General features: G+C 44.1%; 1 protein-coding gene across 6 annotated transcripts in view; it reads left to right on the top strand.

Annotated features, from left to right (window-relative positions):
- RGL1 (ral guanine nucleotide dissociation stimulator like 1) overlaps nucleotides 1-15,871 on the top strand; it is a 295,305-nt gene extending 279,434 nt beyond the window's left edge. For all 6 annotated transcript variants that reach the window (XM_082401614.1, XM_082401612.1, XM_082401611.1 and 3 more), the window contains 4 exons: nucleotides 2,123-2,309; nucleotides 6,190-6,444; nucleotides 10,887-11,001; nucleotides 13,444-15,871. In XM_082401614.1, coding sequence (XP_082257740.1) covers nucleotides 2,123-2,309; nucleotides 6,190-6,444; nucleotides 10,887-11,001; nucleotides 13,444-13,631 — 745 coding nt within the window. In that variant the 3' untranslated portion in view covers nucleotides 13,632-15,871. The remainder of the gene's footprint in view (nucleotides 1-2,122; nucleotides 2,310-6,189; nucleotides 6,445-10,886; nucleotides 11,002-13,443) is intronic.
- Nucleotides 15,872-16,650: the final 779 nt, after the last annotated feature.

The following is a 16,650-nucleotide window of genomic DNA, read 5'->3' as shown; positions in this document are numbered from 1 at the left end:
CTTGGAATTTGAGCTTGTAATTCCCAAAATTATTTAATTAAAAAAAAATCAAGCCCATCTTCATTGTTTCTATTATTTTATATAGCCAGTGCTTGTTTGGGTTTGGGCCTGTTTGCTAGTTTCTTTACGTGCCATTCCTTCTTGCATCTTACAACTTCCTTCCTTGCTGTCTGTTAATGGTAAACAGTCATTGTCTGAGAAAGTCTTTATTTTGCCCTCACTCTTGGAATTATATTAGACAGGTATGGAGTCCAAGGATTACTGTAATTTTCACTCAGCACTTTGAAGATATTATTCCATGTTTTCTGACTTCTGTTGTTGCTTTTGAGATGTCTGATGTCTGTTGAATTCTGTTCCTTTGCATTATGCCCCCTGCCCTGTTGCTTTTAAGAACTTCTTTTGTCTTTGATATACCACTGTGCAGGTTAAGTGGGGATTTAGTCTTATTTATCCTATTCAAGATGTGGTTCCTGGATCTGAGGATTCATGTGGTTCATTAGTTCTGGAATCTCCTCAGCCACTGTCTCTTCAGATGTGGTCCCTTTTCCATTCTCTCATTTGTCTTCTTTTGGAATTCTCCCTACATACATGCAGGCATTTCTTATTCCATTCTCTGTGTCTTTTAACCTCTCTTATTATTCATGTCTTTATATTTTGATGCTGATCTCTGAGAATTTTCTTCAGACCTATCATCTAGTTCACAGTTTTTCTCTTCCACATTTATTTAATCCTTCCACTGAGTTTTTAAATTTAAGTCACTACCTTTTTCACTCGAGAAGTGAAATTGTTTTTGCATATTATCTTCCTGTCCTTTTGTCAGAGTGTCTTGCTCTTAACTCCCATTTTCAGTTTCTTCTTGTACGTCTTTAATGTTTTTCAACATACTTGTTTTATAGCGTGGCTCATGGTAGATACTCAAATATTTGTTGAATGAATGAATGAATAAATTATTACTTTCTTTCTGACAGTTCTTGTAATCTAAAGTTCTCAGGAGCCTAGATTTGCTGTTTTGTTATGCCAGTTGACTCTGTCTTTGGGTGGGTTATTTCCTTGTGTGTATTTTGTAACTTTGTATTGTGAGCTCATCTTTATCAGGGAATTCTCTGTAGCCTATGTTGAAGGTATACTCCTCCAGGAAGTTTGTTGTTGTTGCTGTTGTTTTTTAGATGCTAGTTTCTTCAGAAGGATCACTGACCTGAGAGTTCCTAGTTCCTAGATCAGCTAAGTAATAGCAGATCTGAGTGAGGTGCTGGCTAAAATCACACATGATCAGGGGAGACATTTTTCTCCTACCCAAGCTCAGGCCAACAGGTAAATTTCACTGCTGTCTTCCTATGTCAGTAGGAAGATTTTTTTTTTTAGCCCATCTTTTTACTAAGGGTATAGCCCTCTGAGGATCCTGAGTCTTTGTAAAGGATGTCAGTACTAACTGCCCACCTTACATAGACAGAAGCCCTCATCTTTGGACCCTGCGTACGTGTTGAAACCCATGTGCCTAGTTTGCCAGGGTTGGTACCTCCACTCCCCATCCAGAGCAGAATTAGCTTGCATGTTCTGGTTCTCGGTGCACTTTTCATCTCTGGCCTGCAGGGACTTTTCTTACTGTCTTGCAAGCCCAACTTTAAAAAGAATTTTTAATGTTTCTTATCTAGTTGTTTTACAGTGAAGGAGTTTAGGTTATTTCAGTTCACTAGATTGTTGGAAAAGAAGTCTGCCCTCTTGGTTTCTTGTCCAGCGCAGTGCCAGCCTCCTTCTTCTGCCTCCTGGATTTCATTTTATGGTGGGAAGTGATAGGGGTGTGGCCACGGCAATCTGACCCTGCCAGAGTGGTACAGAACTCTCAAAAAATGGAGACCCATTGACCCAGAAAGACCTCAGATTAATATGGCCTTTCATTCAGCTAAGCAATCTGTGTGTTCTTTGAGGTTAGAAATAACCTATTGGGACAAGGTGTTTACTACGATCTGTTAGAAACTTTGTAGCAAATGTTGCCCTGAAATAATAATGACAGGGTACACAAGACTGAGAAAACATCAAGGATTCAATTAACACAAAAATACTTGCTTAAGCATGGATTCCAGATCTGTAAGAGCCTGAATGCCTGGCATTATGTTTTCTGCAGACTGTTTCTGGGGTCGGACATTATCACCAGTAGCACTCCCACCAAAGAACAGCCCAAGTCCACTGCCAGCGGGAGCTCTGGTGAGAGCATGGACTCCGTCAGTGTGTCATCCTGTGAGTCAAATCACTCAGAGGCGGAGGAGGGCTCCAGCACTCCCATGGACACACCTGATGAGGCTCAGAAAAAGGTATATACTTCACCCTTTTCCGTAATTCCTAATGCGGGCACCTGACCTGGTGTTTGCCACACGAGGGATGTCTGTTTTCCAGTTGATCACGCTACAGCGCTTTGCAAGTCGTGTTTTTAAGAGGTGTTAAAAGCGGAGTTCAATCTGGGGACTCACTCCTTATAGAAACATGCCTAGAAGCGATAAGCCTGTTTGTTCATTCATTGAGCCTTTGAAATATTGTTCCGTTCCCACATCCAGAGGCAACTGAAGGACCGTGACTTGTCACATGAGCTACACTTTACGCAGGAGATGGAGAATTTTCTTGGAGCAAAAAGTCAAGAGCCAAAGACGTGTCAGTCTCTCGGTGTCATACCTTGTCTCAGCCAAGGTTTTACCACAACAATGGCGCAGGGCAAACCACTCCAAAACTTAGTGACCTCGAACAGCAACCATTTATCCTCTGTCCTGCATCTGCAGGTTGGGTTGGGCTTGGCCCTAGGCCATGGGTTTGGTCCAGGTCTGCTCTACCTGCCTCTCGTTATTTTTGGAGTTAGAAGCCACGCAGGGCATGCTCTTATCGCGCTGGATTGGATGAGCAAGAGGGCAGTCCCCGTCCTGCAAGCGCATAACAAGGCTTCACTTGGGTTCTGTCTACCAAAATTTGTTGGCCAAAGCGAATCATGTGGCCAAATCCCACATAAATAAATGAGGTGGGGAACTATACGCCACTTCTCATGGGAGGAACTGTGGCATCTCAGGGCAAAGGGCATGGATGCAGGAGAGGTTGAGGAATTGGTAATAAGGATATAATCTACTGTGTCCCCCAAAAGGGAAAGTGATGAGAGGTGATAAAGGAATTCCCAGAGAGAGTTTTTGTTCTCCATGGCTGCATAAGTAAGTGAAAAGAAAACCAAAGATCCACCTTCATCTTCTATACACACCTGCTTCAGTCTGTTGGTCAAGGAGCTTGGATCAGAGATGTCAGCTTTGATGTGACTAGGACTTGCACCATTTTTGGGGAGGATCTTGGCTGGCCAGACTTGCTGTGTAAGTGACTTCTGGCCCCTTAGCTTATACTTAGGCCAGTGAGGTAGAGTGTCGGTAACAATTCCTTCCTTTCATTTGTATCTGCCATTCTGCAAGGGGATGCGTGTGCTGTTTCACGTTGTGTGATAGGCACCAGCAGCAATCTGGGAACCCTCAGGTGACCCTGTCACAAAATAGCCAATCCAGGAAGGGCTCATTAGACCTGAGATGACTCAGATGCTGCCCTAGCGGGATTTCTCACCTTTTTGCTTTGAAATCTGGAGGCACATCTTTAATGCTCCAAATATTGAAGGAAAGCTCGGCAGACACCCACGGACTGGCTGTTCTCTCAGGCGTATCTCCTTAATCAGGGGTGGAATCATTCTCCGTGACTTGGCACTCAGCATTGACTTTGTCAAAATCTGGAGTGAGGCCCCATCATTCACATTTTGACAGGTTCTTAAGCTTTGTAGGCCCCATTTCTGATGATGGACATTGTACAACAGTGACAACTAAGCTATTGCCCACATCTTTGTGGGATTTCTCCCTGTCCAGGAAGGAGGTAGAATCACATTTGTATCTGTTGATGCAGTGGACGTGCACACAGGTCCAGGTCATCCCTTTTAAAACTGTGCAGAAGCCCTGCGTGTGTCCTGTGCACACACCCCTTGCTGCATCCTTTTTGTCCCCCCCCCCTTATGACACTGGCTCTTCAGTTTCTTGCACAAGTCATGAATTTTAATTCTTTGGATGAACATTTTTCAGAGTCACGAATTTCTGTGGGTTTAAAAACGAGTAATTGAATTGGATGCAAGTAGTTGCTGGGCTGCAGAAGCCCCAAATGTTAACTGGAAAGGCCTCAGTTCTGCTCAATGCTTGGCTGGCCCCAGAGACCTTCACTGCTCCTCCCTACCCTGAGGTCCTGCAGCCCTCCACACCCACCCTGCCTTTCCCACTGGCTACACTGTGAGGTCCCTCTTTTGAGTAAAGTGTAATTTGCATTCCTTTTTCTTCATTCCCCTGATCGTGGTTTCTAAACATTTATTTCACATTTGCTCCACACTACTTAAATTCCCAGTAAGAATTTGGGCTCATGAGGTGGTCTGTTTAATGGTGCTATAACCCAGGCATCTTCAAGGCTTTATCTTAAATATAAATGTCATTAAAATCATGGGAAAAAAATCTAACAAAAGGAAAAGGATTTATGTGGAGGAAAGGGAGGGGGAAAAAATTGAACCAGTAATTGGAAAGTGGACCCTCTTGGCTACGGTGTGGTATACCTGCAAGCAAAGTCAGTCTGTTAAAGTTATCCACCACCAGTTAGCCCTCAAATTGAGCCACTAACTTGATTCACTTGGGAAGCTAAGAAAAAAAAAAGTAACTAAACAATGTTATGATAAAGCCTCAGTTAGACTCCTACATTACTGGAGTTGTCACATCATCTTGCTGGCTCTATTAAACTAATGATGCAGTCGAATTTAATGTACGGTTATTTAATGTACAGTTATGCCACAGGAAAGGGAAGTCATAGGAAATAAAATAGAGGAGACTCCATTTTACTTGGAAGCTAGATAATCAGAAAGCTAAATTTCTGTACTTTGTTTCCATGGGAAGGTAGATGGGTACGAAAGAAATTAGTTAAGTTATTTATTTTTTAAATGACTTCCAGATTATTTTATTGGATTAATGTGGTATAATTTAGCTCAGCTCATTTTGAGAAATTATTTGTAGTTTTCTATAAAAAGAATTGATATTTCAAATGATTCAATTAATGATATTTTTGGACCACCACCTAATGACTTGGGGACATCCTATTTCTTTGGTATTTGGTGTTGCACATATAAGAACCCTGTCGTTAATCAGAAAAACACATTAACTCTAGTACTTCATTCCTTAATTATCCTTGGTGTACAACATGAAAATGTGTACAGTTGGTTCTGGAAGCAAATGTGGTTTAGTGGTGGAGCCTCTTATAGGCTGTGTTCCCTTGGGCAAGTCACTCTCTTTTCTGAATCGTGTTTCCCTCATATTTCTAATGCTCTGAATTTTGTTCACAAGGTAGTTGGGAGACCAAAATGAGATAAGATGTCTGAAAGCTCATCACAAACCTCACAGCCTCACAGAGCTGAGCAGCCCTGGGGCAGTGGTGTGCTGTGTTCATTCACCACATTCTCATCGACTACAGACTGGGCCTTGGCTGCACCCTTGCTCTGTGAACCTGGCCGTGGAAGTCAGGAAACTTGAGAGCACAGCCTGATGGTGCTGTCAACAGCTGTGGCCTCAGGTTCCTCAGCAGTAGAGAGGGATTGGGGCCAGGCCATCTCCAGGTGCCTTTCCAGGGCCTGATGTTCCCTGCAGAGCTGGATAATCTGTGGTCCTCATCTTAGAAACTTCTAAAAATATAGCCATTTCTCTCCTGCTCCAAAATCTGACAGTGAAGCGGAATCACAATAGAAAGGATCTCTGCGGGCAGGTCAAGCATCCTTTCTGCTCAAGGCAGTAGGACTGGGCTTTCTTTCTGCCCGGTAAGCTTCGGGCTTCCTTCACAAGCCCATATTGCCTCTAGTTTCTGGTATTTGCTGCCACCTGCTGGTTAACCGCCTTCAGAGCAGCTAAAAGCTAGGGAAATGAGAGGACCACCTTGCCTCCCATGATGCAGAGTGCTTCGGCTGAGCACTGAGTCACTGACAGGCATCTGCCATGGGGGTGCTTCCACCAGACATAAGACGCACGTGTGCTGTGGGCTGCTGTGGAGGAAATAACGGAAGTTTATTAGTCTCAACATCGACCTCTGCTTTGACGCTTGGGAAGCACACTGTTGGCCAAGGTTCTAACAGTTCTGTTTCCTTCTGGGGTGTGTTTACCCTTCCAGCTCTCCGAGTCCTCCTCCTCCTGTTCCTCCATCCACTCTATGGACACAACTTCCTCAGGGATGTCGTCCTTGATGAACCCCCTCTCCTCCCCTCCGCCCTGCAACAACAACCCGAAAATCCACAAGCGCTCTGTCTCTGTGACATCCATTACCTCGACAGTGCTGCCCCCCGTTTACAACCAACAGAACGAAGACACCTGCATAATCCGCATCAGCATAGAGGACAACAATGGCAACATGTACAAGAGCATCATGGTAAGGCGCTCAGACCGACACCCGAGTACTCACGTGCCGTGTCAGCACGTATACGTGCATTCACACAAAATGAGTATGTGCCACATGAATCAATGCCAAAATCTCCCTGCATATAGACTAATAATATATAAAAATCTGCATATCAGCAGTGCGTATAGGATATAATTTTTACATCTTAAAAGTTGCTAAACCTTATTCATCCAGGTCAGTTATCACCCTCTTCAAAACTGTCAGTTGAGATGACGACATGAATGTATCCCAGGGAAGATCCCACTGCTGCACGCCTCCTTGCAGGTCTTCCTGGGGATTCACGTGTCTGCATTTATCATTGAATCGCCGTTCATTCTTAGCAATGTCCTCGGTGGCGGCAAAGTTTTCTCCTTTAGCCACTTGGACTCAGACTTGGTAAAGTGGATGATCAAGCTGGACATACAGTTTGCGTCCACGAGGAACTATGCTTATAAATAAATGAGATTGACCTTTTTGAGCTTCCTATAAAAACTCTGTTTCTGAGCACAGTTCCAAAAATGTGTTGAATAATGGCAGTCTTTTGGGAATACATACAGAGCCTCTCCTGGTAATAACCTTGGGTGTGTAAGGTCTGGTGTGCTTATTACAAGAATAGACTCCTTATCTTAAAGGCCGTATCATGTATTGAAAAGCAGACTCTCCTTTGCAGTAAAATCCCACAGTAAAATGTAAATCTCGCGTCTCTTTGCATCTTCATGACTTGCCTTCTTCGAGCCACAGTGACTGCTTATAAGCTCAGCTTTGAATATGATGTAAGTGTTAAGGAGGCACTGTCTTTTAACATCTAAAGAAAAGCATTACTAAAACATTCACTAAATCAGCAAAATATTTCTTGAACATTAGTTGTGTACTAGTCATTGGACCAGGCTTTGGGAACAGGGAGATGAGTGAGACATTTCTGTCTTTGAGGAACTAATAATCAAAAAGGAGATCATAAAGCATTTTTCAAAATGTATTAAATTCTTTAATAGAGGTCAGATCAGATTGTAAAGGGCCTGCGGGCCTCATGAAGGAGTTTGCGTTAATCTTGCAGTAGAGTCTTATCGCAGGCTTTTAGGTGGCGATCAGATTTGTTCTTTAGAGAAGTAGCTGGCATCGTGGAGACCTGATTCAGAATTGCAGGGGGAGTAGATTGGAGGTGGCGGAGCGAGTTAGAAGCTGCCATTATATTCCATGTAGGACGTGTTAAGGGTTTGAATGACGGTCATGTGGCTGGAGATGGTATGGATTTTTGCAAGATTTTTCTAAGTTAGAATTATGGAATTCATCCATTTAGTTATGAACTTTTTGGTTACTGTTCTGGGGGAGTGGAAGAGGGAGGACGAAAGGTTGTCCAGGCAGCCGGATGGTTGGTGGTCCCGTCAAGTGCAGTGTAAACTACTGGAGCAGGGGGTTTGGGGTGCACTTACATCCAAGGTCACCATAGGACATCCAAATGGCATCACCTAGTAGATGGTGAGAAACACAGGTTGGTGCAAGGCTGGTGCTGGGGTCGAACACTGGGAACTGTCCAGCTCTACCAGCTGGATGCAGTCCTGCAGCGAGTGAGGAAGGGCTGAGGCGGAGCCCACGTGGTGGTGAGGGAGGGGTGATACGGGAGTGTCCGAGAGGAAGGGGCGCCACCAGGCAGCCAAGGTCATCAGCCGTATTATTGTATTTTCAGGGTGGTTTACTCACATGGCTTCTCTCACATATGCCAGCCAGGGGAGTAAGTGCCAGCTGTGTAACTACGGTGTCTCTGAACGAAAAGGAACCGAGAACTGAACACGCAGCAATGTGGATAAATCTCTGAAACACCATGTTGAGCCAAAGAAATCAGATATCCTGCATCCTGCAGGAGTCCGATCTTTCAAAAACAGGCCCAACCTGTGGCGTTAGAAAACTAAGCTCAGGGAAGGTCACAGGGAATGTTTCGCATTCCTATTTAAGGCGTATGAGGGTGACACCCAAGCATCGCTCAGTGTCGTAACCACCAGCCACACGTGGTGGTTGAGCATTTGAAATAGGCAAAGTCCAAATTGAGATATGCTGTAAGTGTGAAGTACACACCAGGCATTTGAAGTCTTGGTACAAAAAAATAACAATAATGAGAAGGTAAAATATCTTATTAACAATTTTGTATTGAGTTTATGCTGATACAATATTTTGGATGTATTGGCTTAAGTAAAATATTAAAATTTCCCTTTTGAAAACAATTTAAATATGGCTACTAGGTATTTAAAATTACAGATGAGGGACTTCCCTGGCGGTCCAGTGGTTAAGACTTCGCCTTCCAATGCAGGGGGTGTGGGTTCGATCCCTGGTCGGGGAGCTGAGATCCCACGTGCCTCGTGGCCAGAAAAAAACAAAAAACATAAAACAGAAGCAATATTGTAACAAATTCAATAAAGACTTTAAAAATGGTCCACATTAAAAAAAAATCTAAAAAAATAAATAAATAAAAATAAAATAAAATAAATAAATAAATTAAATTACAGAGGAGGCTCGAATTATATGTATCTACTGGCCAGTGCTGGTTCAGGATATCAGCGTAAGGCTGCACGACTGAGCTGTTAGTATTGTCTGTGATCATCAATTCTCCGCAGTAGCGTTTATGGTACAAAGTGACAGACTCTCAAGGAAAGCCCTTGGCCAGCCCATCCTTGTTTGGACACACCTGGTGAGGTTTAAGGTAAAATAAGGGTGGCCTGGTTTTCTCCTTAAGTAGGGTTAAAGTTGATAACTTAACATTAACCACCTTAACCCAACAACCATCCCCCAAGTTGGTGTCCTTTCTCCTCTGGCTTTTTATGCTCCTGGACCAGTTTGATCCAGCTGCAGGAGTACTTCCTTTAGACTCTAAAAAATGTATTTTTCTCCTTTAGAATTTTGTATGCATCTGTTTCTCCCTTGTATAAGGAGGTGCCAGATGTTTTGGTAACAGACCCTTGAGCACGGTCTTTGTCACTTACAGGGACCCCATTGTAATGCATATTGTTTACTGAATCACAAATACAGCTGCTGCCCCAGATCGGAGGGAGGCCTGTGGGCCCAGACATCCTTGGGCTCACAATGACAGTTTCTTGGAAAAAATCAGACTACTACGTCGTTGTCTCTTCTTTTTTTTGGCTGTCTCTCTCCTCTTACCTCTTGGTGAGAACAGCTTTTATTTCTAAGTAAGAATAATCTGTGTTTCATTTTGCTTTCTTTCAAATTTAAAGAAATCACCCAAGGGATAGTACATAAGTCAGCCCCCTTTTCCTATTGCCCTGAGCATCCTGAAGATAGTTGGCTGATGGGCAGAGATGAAGGGGAGAATTGGGGTGAGAGGAGGCTTAACTTGTACTTTAAAAAATGTTAGATTTATTATTTTTAAACACTTAGAAGCTCATTTTTATTGAAGCGTAATTTACATATAATTACATACATAGATCTGAAGTGTTCAGTTCTTTGGGTTTTTATAACTATAACCATATATATGTGTACATATAGTTACATATGTATACTTCTGTTATATAACCACCACCCCAAGTCTAGATACATAACATTTTTTATCCCCCCACCCCCATCCAAAATTCTCTTATGCCCCTTCAATCCTGCTTTAACCTTAGTTGAAGGTAAGGTTAGCTAGTTTTCTAACCCCACAGGTTGATTTGGCCTGCTTCTGAAAGAACAGACTCCTGCAGCGCGTCACCTTCTGTCTGCTTTCTCTGGCTCGCCCGTGATGTTTGTGAGATGCATCACGTTGTCGCACGTTTCAGTTCTCAGCTCCTTCTAGCTGCTCTTATCTTATCTTATCTGAGTCGCACTCTTGTCCTGAACACACTACACTGTCTTTAGCTTCCCCTGTTCTCCTGTTGATGGAGATTCAGGTTGATGCCACTTTGGGGCTGTTATGAATAAATCTGCTATGAACGTTTGTGTACAAGTCCTTTCGTGGACATAATGCTTTTATTTTTCTTGGTAGATACCTAGGGGTGGGATTCCTGGGTTGTAGAGTCACTTGTGCTTTTTGAAATGGTCAGTGTACAGAACCATGGCCGTTCTGACCCACAGGTTGTAACCAGTGCTCAACAGGTGAGGATAATTTTGGCCCAGGACTGAAAACGCTGTGCATTTTTCACAACTGCCTCATATATATTCTTCCATCGGGACCTCCACTGGAACTGGCAAGGCACCCAGTCTCTCTGTTTTGATGGGGTAAGACACTGTGGCTCTGAGAGAGCAGGTGACCGAGAGAAAAGATGACCTGTTATCTGAGGATGGAGCCAGGAACTGGCTGGAACTTAGGAGTGCTGGCTCTTGGTCCTTCCTCATTCCACCTGGCCATTTCTCCCGGGAAGGCACAAGACAGCAAGGATAAGAAGGTCAGCACAACTCTTCCAGGAGACATGAAGCTAAATGCTTTCCACACCCTTTCATTGTCTTTCCAGTTGACGAGCCAGGATAAAACTCCCGCCGTGATCCAGAGGGCGATGTTGAAGCACAATCTGGACTCGGACCCGGCTGAGGAGTACGAGCTGGTGCAGGTCATCTCGGAGGACAAAGGTAGGCGCGTGTTCGTTCTCAAGGCAGATTGCCCCAGTGTGAGAAGATGGGACTTGGATACAATGTCTTTTTGAAATGGAACCAAGTGAGGGTTTTTAATCACGCTAGGGTGGAGTTGCCGGGAACCGTGCCATCACCTCACTTGTAGAATTAAGCGTCTCAGGCTGGTCCCCCAGCAACCCTTGTTGCTTTCTGCGGTTTTGCTGAGCGTTCCTCCCGCCCGTTCTCTGTAAACTTCTCCTCAAGCCTTCTTGTAGGAAGAGGTCCCTCCCTGTGTCAGGAGTTGGGGGATGGGCGGGGTCTGTTGGCTCTTTGCCGATGGCCATGCACCTCCATTAACCAATAATGTGTGTCCAGGTCGTGCGTGACCCTGAAATGTCACAGTTCCTGCGATAATTTCTCATGGTTTCAGTTAACCGTTTATGAGAGTCTGTCCTTCAGCTGATCCTTATTCATGAGTGATCTTCAAGCGCCAGGATTGGAAGGTTCTTTACCTCACACTTATTGAGGCAAAGAACTGGTGACTATGAAATGCTCCAGTTTGCCTAGGAATCCATTAGTTGAAGAAATCCCTCTTATGAAAACTCCGGGCACATAATCCCCCTGCACGTATCGCTTTGCTAATCTGAATTGGGGTTGTATTTGTTGAGGGGGAGGCGGCGAGCTGGTAGGTAACTCCTCTATGCCGTGTCACGTCCGAGAAAGAGACTCAGGCAGACTGAGTCTCTTTTCCAAGTGCAGAAGGAACAGCCAATACTGTTGACGGAGGCCAACCCTGTCTGCCGACAGACCCAGCACAGACCAGTGCAAGTGTCTCAAGGGAGGGCAGTTCCCCAACAAGCATTCCCCCTAGAAAGGAAAAGAAGAATTATACAAGGCGGGGGTGATGGAAGGGAGCAGTTATTCATACTCCATTTGACCAACAAATCACCCAGGGCTGTATCTCGGGCCCCGACGAGAGTAGGCGAAGTTAAGAGTCGTACCTTTTCTTAGCAATGAAAAACTATAGCCTCTGAGAAAATTCTTGGAAGTTTTCTTTCATCCAGCTGAGCCCTAGGTCGTGGGGCAAACCTTTCTCAGTTTCATCTTTTAATGTAGTTACTGTTAAAAGTCCAAGCCTGAAAAGTGGTCTCTTGGGTTTTACCGTGTCGTCCACAAACCAACACGCCAAGGTGAGGCCAGTGGGTGTGAAGGTCCAGGAGTCCCAGAGTGCAGCTGGGGCCCAGCTTCACCAGCTGTGTGGTGGCAGGTGGGCTGCTTGACGTCCCTGGGCCTTGGTCCTTAATTAGTTAAATGGCGACAATACCCTACTGGTTCCTTGTGCATCATGGGTGATTATGACAGGAAGTAATGCACCTGAAAGTGTATCGTATTGGAGATATGTTGATATATAGCTGTGAGGTAGGTTGTTACTGACCCAGGAATATGTGGGCGGGAGACTGGGGACACTTTAAGGGTGTTATCCTTTATGGAACATTTGTGCAAAATGTAGCAGAGTCACGCAGAACCTGATTGCATCAGTCGTGCTGTGGAATCTCAGTGGTCGAAGTTAACATAAGGTCGACTTAATCCAGTTCTGCAGGCAGACACCTCTCCTGGTTGCCTCCGTCACTCCACGGCCGCAAAGCAAGACTTGCACATTTTACCTTTTTTATTCCCTGTTAGTTTTTTAAGATATCCATTACCCCTGAGTGCTAAAGAGTATATACCTTCTTTTAAAAATAAAAATGAATTCAAATCACTTTGCTCAATAACTTCATATTATGCTTGGAATAATTCTTGTTCAAAAATTGCAGCTATCTATATAGGTGGGGGTCACTGCAGTAGGCAATGGTTTAAATGTTAAGAGATAGATACTATCTTATTTGGTTGCCCTTTAATATTAAAATGCAAGTTCTTAAGGAAGCAAGGCCTCAGATGGTGTAACATACTGGTTTGATTTGGGATTAATTAAAAAATATTTTGATATTCCAAGTAAAGAGTTCTGGAAAACGGTGTAGATTTTCTGCCTTTTTCCCGTGTTATTGGATTCGCTTAGCCTCTGTGAAAAACTGCATAGTGGAGTGGAAAATGGACTGCGGGAGGCTGGAAACCCAGGTTCGGGTCCCAGTTCTGCCCCTGACTAGCTGTGCTCTTGGGAATGTCTTTTAACTCCTGTAGGCCTCTGCTTCCTACTGCACTTCCTTCCAGCTAAAACATCCTGCATTTGCGCATTTTGTTCGTGGCTTGAATTTCTAAGATTGGATTCGCACTTAGGTTTTTTAAATTGGGATTGGGAAATTGTTGGAACCAATTTGCGGGGAGGGAGTGGTGGTCATTTTCTGGTTCCGTTTGCATTCCAGGGACAAAGGGCCATAGTCTGAGCAGAATTTCCACCTGCCACGGTCAGTGCTGGGCTGACCTACACGAGCTGACTACCTTGTCTTTCCTCATCTTTTTTAGAACTCGTGATCCCAGACTCGGCAAATGTCTTCTATGCCATGAACAGCCAAGTGAACTTTGACTTCATCTTACGCAAAAAGAACTCTGTGGAAGAGCAAGTAAAACTACGTAGCCGGACCAGCCTGACGTTGCCCAGGACAGCCAAACGGGGCTGCTGGAGCAACAGGCACAGCAAAATCACCCTCTGAAGGGAGAGACCAGTGGCCCCTTGCTTGCCAAAGGCAGGGTGGGGCTGAGAACAGGCCGTGGTGATTGCAGCTACCACCCAGTGTTAGAGGATCATTGGTGAGGTGGACAGATATTTATTGAGTACCTCTGGTGTGCAAGGCACTATGATAGGCATTGTGGGGAAATCGGAGATGAACTTGACACGAAAAGGATGATTCTCTTTGACCTATCTAAGACCGAAATGCAAAATTACCCACATTTATAAATATATATGTATGTACACATATTTGGTATGTGTGTGTATATATATAAATATGAGGGACTTATGGGATATTCTGGACTATGGAGAAACAAATTTGCACAATGGCCTGGGAAGTCGAGGTCACTTTTTACAGGGAAATAGAAGGAACTGAGAACCTCGTCTCATACCTTCCAAGTAAACAGAATCAACCCTAGGAATACAGAGTGTCCTTCGTGCCAGTATTATAAGCAGCCCAAACTATTTTTATAAAGGGAGAGGATTACTTTCTCAATCAAGTGCCACCAGAAAAGAACAACCGCAGAGGCAGGAACTGCCACAGGCTGAATGAAAGGCCACCTCGGAAAGGGTTTGGATGAGCCAGTGGCTTTGACCTCTGCTTGCATCGGCCAAGTTCTGCTACCCCAGGGAGGGCGAGGAGCAGCTTTGGAGGCCTGTCTGAGCCACTGGTCCAGCCGTTGTGACACCTCTGGAGGCAACACAAAGCCCATTTTGATTTCTGGCAACTGCGTTGTTTGTTTCCCCCCCTGAAGAACATATCACAATCATTCTTGCACATACAGCCATGTTCTTTGGTAACTTATCAGCCAGAAAGGAAAGCGCAAAAGGATGATGGCTCACGTGGACTCTGATCCGTCTCGGAATGCCGCTACTTCATTGTTTTTTTCTGATTGCTTTTTGCATGTGAAACTACATGTCTGCAGTCTTTTGCCATCTGGATCGCAGTACCTCTATATTACGTGCAATGTGTTCCTCAGGTGTAGAAATTCCTACTGCGATTGACTGTAACTGATGATTTTGAGCCTGTGAAAGATTTCTGAACAGCGATTGCTCTGTGAATAGCCCCTCGGAAGATGTTCACTGCTGAGAGCAGTGTCCTGTTTTACTTACTGACTTTTATAGCCTTCCTGTGCCTAGTCATGGGGAAAGAAATGGGGCTCCGTATGTTATCCAGCTCGTTTCTAAAGAGGTACATTCTTCCAGATGGAATCAATAACTTTTTTTTTTTTTCAGGTTTCCACCCTTGGTATCACTGTATCACTGTTAAGTGACACTTTTGTCTCCAGTACCACCATCATCCTCTCCCTTCCAAATCTGAGCTGTGGCTGGGGTTTGAACTACAAAGCCATACGTGGGATGTTGACGCGTTTAAGAAGCACTTTCAGAATGTTGTCCTTTTTAAGAAGAAAATTCTCAAAATACCAGTTTTTATTCCAAAAATAAAGAATGAACCCAGATATGAAGTGCAGATTGTAATGTGGAGCTTTTTTTTTTTTTTTTCTACCCTGTAAGACAGCTCCCAAAGGTTATGTGTGATTTATGTTACATAAATAGCCATATGAAATCTGCAAGAAACACCAGGGTAAGTCTAGAGATTTGTGGCGGTGGACCAAAGAATGAAAATGAGCCAGGAAGGCCTCAGATTTCCTTTAGGTCTTTCTAGATCAGACCGAATTGTAAAGACTGACTGGTTTCAACTAGTTGAAAAGCACTTTTTTTCTGTTTGCGAGGCTGGTTCGATTTGTGCTTCTGTGCGTGGAGGAGGGATGGCCAGGGTGCTAGACATCATGGGGATTGAAGGAAATGTAGCCTCAGCCTGAATTTCTTGGTTGGAAGGTCAAAAAGAAAATGTAGAACTGTTGGCTTGGTTTAGGGCGCGGCTACCAAGACAGACATACGTGTTGTGCCCATGTGCTCGCCTTGTGTATTTATACTGTATATGTAGAGTCTAGATTTATATACTGCAATGTAAAATATATATATATATTTTTCTTTTTTAAAAAAGACAATGGAAGTTACAAGTAGATAAAACATAGCCTCATTTATTTAATGCCACTTTAAATGTCTTAAATTTGTTTCCTGGTGGCCAGCCGGGCTAATACTTCTAGCTGCTCGCATGCTTGTCTTTCTGCATCTCCATCATCTGTTTACCTTTTGGTCAAATTAATAAACTGGTTTGGGACTTGGTTGGCATGTGTGGCCAGACCCAAAGGGATTGTATCTGGAGTATTAATCTGGTGGATCTGGGTTCTAGGTATGTCAAGGAGCTTTTTGGAAGCCCATGCTGGTTCAGTTGGAGCGAGCAGAGGGAAAGCCAGTGGCACAGTTAGGAGGGACCCTCTCCACTGGCAAGTGTCGTGTGCATTTAGGGGAAAGAATGACGTCTTAGGAAACTGCCATCAGAGGTGATGCCCTGCTGGACAGCATTCTTAGGAGTAGTTTGGCTGGGGACACTTTGTATAAAATCAAACTTAGAGTTGGGATCCAAGGCAGTACTTTGCCTTCTTTTTGACAGCCTTTCCTGAGTCTCCAATTGCTACCATCTGCACAATTCTTGAAACCATCCACGATGCTCCGGAAGCCGGGAGGGCCTCTGTGGAGGAAGGAAACAAGGTCTTCCCAAAAGGCAGCTTCATTCAACAGATGCAAGTTGTCATTCTGTCACATTGTTTCCCAAAAAAAAGGGGATTCCTAAATGGATCCAAATTATCAAGTTTTCTGGGTCCTTGTGGGACAGTGGAGAAAGCCAAGTAGGTGTTTTAATAATCGATAATATGGGCAAGAAAAAAAGGGATTTCTATGTCTGGCACTAGGTGACTATGTTTTCAAGATCATTTGAGAAAATGGGTTCCCTTGTTTTGCCTCCCTGTAGAAGCAGCTTGGTGAGATTTTGCCTGAAGGAATAATGTCTTAAAATTTCCTTCTTTGGAGCCTTTTCAAATTTGCCATGCAGCACAGGACCATTAGAGGCATACAGTATTGCCCCGTGTCCCAGTTTT

The sequence above is a fragment of the Balaenoptera borealis genome, assembly GCF_965194805.1.
Source record: "Balaenoptera borealis genome assembly, chromosome: 1".
Taxonomy (NCBI): Eukaryota; Metazoa; Chordata; class Mammalia; order Artiodactyla; family Balaenopteridae; genus Balaenoptera; species Balaenoptera borealis.
The sequence above is the reverse complement of the archived record's forward strand: the minus strand, read 5'-3'. Positions and strand labels throughout refer to the sequence as shown.